Source organism: Cucurbita maxima, unplaced genomic scaffold (genome assembly GCF_002738345.1).
Source record: "Cucurbita maxima cultivar Rimu unplaced genomic scaffold, Cmax_1.0 Cma_Scf00051, whole genome shotgun sequence".
NCBI classification, from domain to species: Eukaryota; Viridiplantae; Streptophyta; class Magnoliopsida; order Cucurbitales; family Cucurbitaceae; genus Cucurbita; species Cucurbita maxima.
This window is the reverse complement of record NW_019272067.1, coordinates 785287-795295: the sequence shown is the minus strand read 5'-3', so window position 1 is coordinate 795295 and position 10009 is coordinate 785287. Positions and strand designations below refer to the sequence as shown.

General features: G+C 38.1%; 1 protein-coding gene across 1 annotated transcript; it reads left to right on the top strand.

Annotated features, from left to right (window-relative positions):
* The first annotated feature begins 230 nt into the window (after nucleotides 1-230).
* Nucleotides 231-1227, top strand: LOC111471371 (transcription factor MYB105-like). The gene is made up of 2 exons (XM_023117093.1): nucleotides 231-562; nucleotides 631-1227. Exons 1-2 carry the CDS (start codon nucleotides 406-408, stop codon nucleotides 975-977), a joined length of 504 nt encoding a protein of 167 aa, XP_022972861.1. The 5' UTR covers nucleotides 231-405; the 3' UTR covers nucleotides 978-1227.
* Nucleotides 1228-10009: the final 8782 nt, after the last annotated feature.

The window sequence follows — 10009 nt, the reverse complement described above, 5'->3', positions numbered from 1 at the left end:
TCTATGTACACATTTTAGTTTGAAATTATTTGAAGTTGAATGTGTATGATTTATACATATATTTGTAAGCATATTGTACTGAAATTATTTTAGGCTCCGCAGAATGGGCGTGTTGAGAAGAAAGGTGTCCGAACCCTTCACACCACACCTCACATTATGAGTCTTTTCATCTCAATTTTGAGAGGGACATACCACACTACGCTACCCCCCTTCCCTTATACACTCAGGGGTTGTTAACTATATTTTATGCCTTTTTCTCCCCCCACGAAGACTTGGTAACAGTTGAGTACCTTTGCCGTATCATAATCTGTCAGAAAAAACAAACAAAACAAAACAATATTCAAATCAAAAACCCAACCCCCCCCCATAGGATTCACCCAATTTTTCATTCTCCTTCCACTTCTCATGGCCACCGAAACAGATCCCACGAAGCACTCCAACGTAAGCCTTTGTGGCAGAGGGCACTGGAGGCCCGCCGAGGACACCAAGCTTAAGGAACTCGTCGCCCTTCATGGCCCTCACAACTGGAACCTCATCGCCCACAAACTCCAAGGCAGATCTGGTGCACACTTTACTCTCCTTTTCAACTATGGGTTTTGAAGATTTTGGTAATTCACTCTGTTTTGGCAGGGAAGAGTTGCAGATTGAGATGGCTAAACCAGCTGGACCCCAGGATTAACCGAACGGCCTTCACGGAACAGGAAGAGGAGAGGTTAATGCAGGCACATGGAATTTACGGCAACAAATGGGCTATGATTTCTAGGCTTTTTCCTGGAAGAACTGATAATGGTGTGAAGAATCACTGGCATGTTATAATGGCTAGAAAGTGTAGACAACAACACGTCGCTTCTTACACGAGGAGGAACCGATTCTCTCAACCGCCGCCACCGCCGCCTCCGCCGCCGCCCTCCTCCGGTGGTGGTTTGGAAGGGGGTGAACCGGCGTTCATCGACTTTCTTGGAGTAGGAGGCAGATGATTGAAGGCGTTTGGGAAGGCAAGGAAGAAGAGAGTTGGTGAGAATATGGGCGTGGTCCAATATTTGGGTTGGGCTGTTGGAGTGGTGAAAAGATCCGGAGTCAGTGGGTCAGTGAGTGAGTGAGTGGCATTGAAAGCTACGTATAATCCCAACGCCCAAAGCCATCATTTTCTTATACCCTTTCTTTTTGCTCCATATTCAATGTGCCTTACTTTTCATCACTGCTTCATTGGGATTCATGTTCATTATTAATAATAGGAATGAAAAATTAATAAAAACTAGTTTAATTTAATTATAGCCTTTCAAACAAATCCATGTAAGTAATGTTTTGAAATTTACGTATCAAATAGTGCTATAAATTTATAACTGACCTATTTACAATAATAATCGTATTTTATTTACAAATTTGAAACAAAGTTGGAATATATTGGGCCAAAGCAGCCTAAAATATTAAAATAGTTAAAACACGACAAGGTTTTATATGACACTTACCTCTAGATTCGTTTTCATTTTTTACCCGCTCCTTGTCTCCCAAAAAAGTATAAGAGAATCGAAATGAGTACAGAAACTTAGGAAATAATCTACTTGTAAACTCTTAATCATGTACTTGTCGTGTTTTAGAGTACTACACTCTTACTTGTCATGTTTGTAACGACCTTATTTTTACCCTTAAAATAAAGTTGATACTACATGGATAACTTAACTATAAAGCAGAAAAGTCTTTTAAAATGTTTCAAAACCAGCCATTGGTTTAAAAATTCATTTGAAATAATATTTGTTAATAACAATGGATTGAAAATAACATAAGTTCAAATAAAAACAAGTAGAACCCAAACTATCCTACATACTACTCAAAACATGAAATGTTACTATCCAAACATCACTTTCATGATCATCACAACAATGTCATCATCCATGCAGGGGTACTTTACCTTTATCGAAAAGAAAAGTAGCACGTGACTTGAGTATTTAAAAATACTCGGTAAGTAATCATACTACTGGGGCCGTCATGTCCAGATTTATCATTCCATAAAATATTATGACATTCCTTGGACCCTATTTTGAGTTCGAATAGAATTGGAAGTGTAGTACTTCTCTACACATGTCTCATGTATATACGCATGGACTCCCAAATGAGCTCGTATACCCTGAACCTGGCCTTTGACTAGCATACACTCACGCTGCCATAATACCATGAGATTAGCGAGTATCAAAATCATACTATGAAAAGAGTAAGTTCTGACCTTCACATTGAGACAAGCAAAGTAGTGTCCCTCCAGTGGTGCTCTTCTAGCCACGTGAGGGTCAAGACAGATGAGTGTCATGATACAACCGAGGTGGAAGATGCATCATCTAACACATCGAAGAGATGTGCATTGAAGTTAAGACGAGAAATAAGTAAGATGTAAGCAACGAGTAGACAAAAGGACAACGATAGAATTGATAAAGGGTTAGGTAGGGTTCCAAGCCTTAACTTTGAAAGTTGGGGTCAAGACAGATGAGTGTCATGATACAACCGAGGTGGAAGATGCATCATCTAACACATCAAAGAGATGAGCATTGAAGTTAAGACGAGAAATAAGTAAGATGTAAGCAACGAGTAGACAAAAGGACAAAGATAGAATTGATAAAGGGTTAGGTAGGGTTCCAAGACTTAACTTTGAAAGTTGGGGTTCTAGAGGGAATTCTGGCATGCCGCTCTAGAGTTAAGTTTGTCTCTAGGAAATATGAATGCTCGCCAAACTTGGTATAAGTTAGAAACCAAATGCACGCTCCACATAACAATAAGATTGTTTGCCAAAATCATGCCTACTCCATAGAGACTAGAAATGCCTCCTAATATATTAGGAGAAGGCATGATGTCAACTCTCCACCATCTTTGGGCCATGTGGCCAAAGCAAGTTATCCTGTAGCCACGAGTGTCTTGGGTGACTTTCTTTGAAATGGGTATTTCAAAGACATTGTGTGTTGACATTGCGCCCTTGCTCATATGTTGAAGGTTAGAATATGCACCTATTATTTGAAACAGATGTCGCAAATTGATATGAACCAAGAGATATCAATCATACAATATGCTTTAATGAAGATATGAAGACGTGAAGAAAATATTGTTGAAATTATCAAAAGATATTTCAATTTATGGCACATTCTCTTCAATGAAGTTTCATTTTATAAATTTTGGGTGAAATACATTTTAGAGTAATTTAGAGTTATTATATTTCATTAATGTATTTTAAGACTTTTTATTTACTTTAGGTTACAATTACATAATGGTTAATTATAACCATTAAGTATGAATGTTACGACTCTTGGAATGCCTTTGATAGTTTCATTTTGATGCTATATAAAGATATGTTGTATTTGTAGGGAGACTTGGAAATATAGTAAAAGAAGCATTTATGCTCTTCTTTAGCCAATGACTAAATTTCTTTGCAATTTTATGTAATTTAGGTTGCATGTAGAATCATTCAAGCTCGACATGATCAATCTTGCTTGTGGAGTGATTTGAATCTCAATCAAGTGTTCTTGCCTTGAGATATTTGATCAACAAGAATCATTCAAGCTAGACATGATCGATTTTACTTGTGGAGTGATTCGAATCTCAAACAATGTTCTTGTCTTGAGATATTTGATCAACAAGGTAATCCAAATTTTATTCACCTTGTAGTGATTTCTTATCTTATCAAAAATGACTTAGCATGAACACGGGAGGGTCCAATGCCTCGATATAATTCGGATGACTAACATTGCACCCCTGCCCATATGTTGAAGGTTAGAATATGCACCTATTATTCGAAACAGATGTCGCAAATGACTTAGCATGGACACAAGAGGGTCCAATGCCTCGATATAATTCGGATGAATGGATATTCTAGATGTCCCTATAATATTAAGGACACATGGGTCCATTCTTGATGAGCATGATCAAGCGAGCTGTGATGACCGATGACATCTCAAAACTTGGGATGACATCAAGACCTGTGGACTGTGTTAATTGGGAACCAAGATATATATATGAGATATGATCTTGCATACAAGAGACCTTGGCCCTGAGTAGTGGCAAGGTCGAGCCAAGTCACTTGACCTAGAGTTGAGGCAAGTCGGAAAACGTCGTGACTATTTAACATTGTAACACCTGAGCCCAAACAAGAAATTAAAAACATGATTTTTCCTTTGAAGATGTGGTAGAAGAGATTTTTTTTTTTTTTTTTTTTTTTTGAAACATAGATATTCAAGAAAAATATAATACAAAATAGTGAAATATTGGTCAAAGACAACTGTCATTTTTACTCTTCATTTCAAGTTAGGAGTCTGAATTATTCCTAATCAATTTGTTAAAATGAAAATTGAAGTAAAAAAAGAAAGAAAAGAAAAAAAAAAAAAGAAAAAGAGAGAGAAATCAAAATCTACTCTAAATATCCATTTAGAATAAGAATGTGGCCCGAGTTTATTCACAAGAAGTACTCCGTCCTCTTGGGTGAACCATTTTAGGATTTTGAATCAGAAAGAGATTCTGATTTTCCTTCAAATTCATGAGAGGTTTCAACTCATTTTCTAAGTAAGAGACCATATAGTCTCATATGACACATGCAAGAGGTAGTGTCTCACAAAGGGTAACCTGTCATTTATAGCTCGACATAAGAAACTCTCAAGGTTTAAAATAAAAAGGACAAAAACTAGAATAACCGGGAGAGGACCGGAACCAAACATCCTAGAGCTAATGAGAAGACCATGGGAATCTGTTATGTTTAGAACGTGATAAGAGCCTACAAATTGGTGGCTGACTGAATATAACTTTTATACTCATCCTTGTTTTTCTTTCCTTTTTAGGTGTTTGTAGGCTGTCGGTCGAGGTGGAGGAGCGTTTGAGAGTTGTGCGTCATAGAGGGGGTCGTTCTAGTGGAGCGTTAGTCCAGTTTTACATTTTGGAGTCTTTGGTGGTATTTTCTTTTCTATTTGTCTTCCTTTGTAATATTTGGAACAACCAACTTCTTACTCTTTTATTTTTATTTTAATTTTAATTTTATTGTATTTTTATCTTTTATTCTACTTTACTTTATATTTATTTTTTATTTGTTTTCGCTTTTATTCTTTTAGTCATGGTCCGAGTTTTGAAGCATTTGAGTTATAGGTTCTATAGATTTTTTTATTTTTTTATTTTTTTATTTTATAGAAAGTCGTACACCTCTGTGACTCAGCTCAATGACACGCCTCGCCACGACCAGGTATGTAGTCTAGCCCTATTTAGTAGTTTATGATATATTGTATGTTAGGTAAGAATTTGATGTTTGTCTTGAGTTACATATGGTAGCTATACATGGTAGCTATGATAATTACATCTCAGGGCATTAAATAGTGAAGGTTTACTCTATAATGTCAATTATGGATCCGAGTTATTGTATTTTGATATGGTGATGAGGTCGAAAAGGGTCATGTGATAGCTTACTGGCCTTAGGAAGACAGAGAGGTGGCATCCCACCCATAGAGATGGACATGAGACATCATAAGGACTAGTGCGGGATGATATACCTATGACTCAATCTCCCGTGACCATAATTTTAGATGCCAAGCATGCCTCTGAGGAGACCTTGTAGTAAGCTTAGATAGTCTAGGGCATGCTTTGGTAGAAACCACACAGTAGACCTAGACAATATTGTTCATTTAGGCAAAGACGACCACTATAGGAATTAAGCACTCCTCAAGCAAACCATTACATCAAGTGAGTTTTGGTTAAGTTAGAAAGTTAAGAGATAAGATTCACCAACCAACCTTGAGAGTGAAGTTATGAAAGTTTATGGACTTTCAAGAGCAGCATGATGTGTGTTTTATGCCACTCATGAGTTATGGGGAGTATGATATTCCTATTGAATGATCCCCGAATAGGTGACAAGTTGCTTTGGACTTTAGTGGAGAGGGTCAAGTTCAGTAGCAACACGTGGTTATCAGGTTCATATAACTGTGTTCTAACTTATCCTTAGGTCAGGACAAGCATGCTCACAAGTGAAGACGTAGAACTGTCGAGGTAGTCCAGTGAACATTGGCGTCGAGAACAACAAGAAAAAAGGTCAAGCGATGACCACACCTTCATCGTCTGGAGGGAGAAAGTCCAAATGCATGTTAGTAGGAACTTAATATATCTTCATCATCCATGAGAGGATGTGTAGGGAACAATGTAGAAATTTGGGCAAGGAAATTCGACATGAGGATGTCCTACCTTTGGGAATCGAGCATAAACAACCTTACGAGATTGAAAATTTTACGCCCATAAATTTGACAAGGACCTTAGAAATTTTGGAATCAAACAGAGACAGAGAGTCTAGTGGAATTTTCAATCTCTTCAAATGGGGATTTGATGTGGCAGGATCGCCTCTGTGTTTCTCGAATGAGAAAATCTTGAAAGAGATTATGATTGAAGCTCGTGATACGTCTTTTACATTCCACCCAGGGAATACGAAGATATATCAGGATTTGAAAGGATGTTATTGGGTGCTAGGGATGAAGAAGGGCAAAGTAGATTTTGTAAGCCAATGCTTGACCTGTCAGTAGGTGAAGGCCCCAAAACAGTGCCCATCAAGATTGTTACAACTCTTGAATGTTCCTCAATGGGAATGGAGAGTAGTGTGTATGAATTTTATCTCAAATTTGTCAAACACTAAGTAGGGTTTTCATGTGATCAGGGTAGTTAGCCCACTTCATTCTAGGCAAAACCACATATCAAGTGGATCGATGGGCTCAGTATATATCCGAGAGATAGTATGTCTGCATGGAGTGTAGGTCTCCATTGTGTCAGATCGAGACACCAAGTTTACCTCACAATTTGGAAAAGTCTCTGAAAGCGATGGAAACACAGCTAAAACTTAGCACGACTTTCCACCCACAAATGGATGAACAAACTGAAAGACTAAATCAGATCTTAGAAGATATGTTGCAAGGTTGTGTCATGGATTTCTCTTGATACTAGGCAGACATCTACCTCTTATAGAATTTGCCTACAATAACAACTATCAAGTGACCATTCTGATGGCCGGATAAGGCAACCCTAATCCTCAACCTAACGATCCAAGTTTTTGTTAAAGCAAGAACCCTTGAATCAAAGAAACACCTCCTTATACAAATTTCAAATCAACAAAGAGATAAGACTAGAATTATATTACCTCTTGAGATCAAAGATCTTTAAGATTTGGAACCTTGTTCTAAATTGAGTCACTTCACAATCAAATGTGATCCATGCTTGATTGAATGACTCAAATGCAATCTACCACAAGAATTGCTTGAAACTTAAAAATGACAAAGATGATGTTCGAATTTCTAAGGGTAAAAGTCTCAATTCCATTCATCATAAACTTATCTTTTACAAAAGTTTTATGAAGGAAGTCAGAGTTAGTTTTGATTGGAAAGTTGAATTCCGATGAATATCAGCAAGACCAGAGAAATGCCAAAGGAGTGCTGCCACAAAGAAAGTTGCTAGTTGAGAAATTGGCAATGTGTAGTGCCAATATTGGTGTGTTATAAGCTTCCAAACTTTGTTACCGTATGAGTTAGTGCCATGATGAGTAAATGCCATGGTTGGCTTGCAAGCCTCACTCCAATGTTGTAAATTGTCATAAGTTTTGATTTGATTTGGTTTTTGGATTATATTTGATTTGGTTATTTGAATTAGATTTGATTTGGTTATTTGAATTAGATTTGATTTGGTTATTTGAATTAGATTTAGTCACACCAGGGTTTAGTTATATATTGGGATTTGATATCAGAATTTGGTATCGGAATTTGGGAGAGCTTTCGGAGTCACATTGTATTTGTTGAGTGACATGTGTTCTGAGTCTTTGTAGTGTGATAGTGAGATATTCACTTGTAATGCTTTGGTTTATTAGTGATTGGTTCGTGGATGTAGGGGAACTTCTCTCCGAACCACGTAAATATATTAGTGCCTCATTGTGTAAAATCGTTCATTGGTGTTGTGAGTACCTTTGTTCCGCTTTCGGCGCACAACAAGTGGTATCAGAGCTATGTTGTGGTATTGTGAAAGCTTGGGCCTCATCGACCATTAGACGTGCTCACAATCGTGTTTATTCTCTTGAAAATCAATTTTCAAGAATTGGGCTTTTGAGTTCATTCAGATTAATTATTGCAAATGGCAGAACCATCACGACGTGGATCGAGAGTGTGGAGTTCCAATCTCGAAGTAGAAAAATTTGATGGAACCAATAATTTTGGTGTTTGGCGAGGCGAAGTTAGCGATTTATTGGTCATGCAAGACCTCGATGTCTCTCTCCAAGAGGAAATGCCTGAAGACATGACAGAAGCAGAATGGACGAAATTAAATCGGCAAGCCTGTGGAATTATTCGATCCTGTCTTGGCAAGGATCAGAAATATCCATTTATGAAGGTTACCATGGCGAAAGAATTATGGGACAAGCTTGAAGCGAAATATATGAAGAAGAGTGTGGAAAATAAACTCTATTTGAAGAAGAAACTCTTCCGTTTTGATTACAAGGAAGGCATCTCAATGGCTGAGCATTTGGATGATTTTAACAAAATCATCACTGATTTGCTCAATCTTGATGTTAAGATTGATGACGAGGACAAGGCGTTGTTGTTATTAAACTCCTTGCCGGAATCCTACGAGTTTTTAGTAACGACCCTACTACATGGAATTACTGATATTGATTTTGAAGCTGTTTCAAATGCCTTAATAAACAATGAGATGCGAAAGAAGGAAAAGGAGACGTATCAAAGCTCTAGCTCAAATGTTCTCACTGCTCATGGAAGGACTTCCAATTGGAAAAAGAACGAATGTGGAGAGTCTCGATTAAAGTCGAGAGGTAGATCTGATAATTGGAGAAAACTTGATAAAAATGAGTGTGCATATTGTCGACAGAAAGGCCATTGGAAAAAAGATTGTTCGATCTTAAAAGAGAAGGGGTCGAAGTCCAATGTGGTTAGAGATGACGACACTGATACAGATGATGCCTTGACAATCTCCCTATCAGTCAGCCAAACCAGTGAATGGATTCTTGATTCTGGGTGCTCCTATCATATGTGTCCCAACGAAGAGATGTTTTTGGACTTCAAGGAGTTCAATGGTGGAGTTGTCTATATGGGAAATGATAGTACTTGTAAGATAATGGGAATCGGCTCAGTACAAATCAAGATGTTTGATGGGGTTATACGAAAACTCAAAGATGTGAGGTATGTCCCTGACTTGAAGAAAAATTTGATTTCACTTGGCGTTTTGGATGCGAGTGGTTATCGCATCATTTTGGAAGGAGGGAATTTGAAAGTAGCTCGTGGAGCTTTGGTGGCAATTACAGGAACTAGAAGAGGTAGCATATACTACCTCAACGGAACCACAATAATTGGGCATGCTGCTGTGGCAAGTTCGAAAGAACAAGACATATCGAAATTATGGCACATGCGACTCGGGCATGCTGGTGAGAAGGCGCTTCAGACACTGGTGAACCAAGGAGTCCTTAAGGGTGCCACAACTGGAAGAATTGATTTCTGTGAACATTGTATATTTGGCAAACAAAAAAATGTGAAGTTTGGTACAGCTATACACCAAACAAAGGGCATTTTGGATTATGTTCACACTGATGTATGGGGTCCCACAAAGAATGTCTCATTGGGAGGAAAGAGGTGGTTCGTCACCTTTATTGATGACTACTCGAAGAGAGTTTGGATGTATCCCATGAGGCACAAAAACGAGGTTCTCCAAATCTTCCTAGAGTGGAAGAAAATGGTAGAGAATCAGACGGACAGGAAAATCAAAAGGCTGAGATCAGACAACGGGGGAGAATATACTTATGATCCATTCCTTAAAGTATGCCGAGATGAAGGGATCGTTCGACACTTCACTGTTCCTGGTAAGCCACAACAAAATGGAGTTGCTGAGAGAATGAACCAGACATTAATAGAGAAGGTTCGATGCATATTGTCTCAAGCAGGATTGAGTAAGGCATTTTGGGCTGAGGCTCTCAGTTATGCAGTTCACTTGGTGAATCGTTTACCTGTTTCTGGAAACGGTGGGA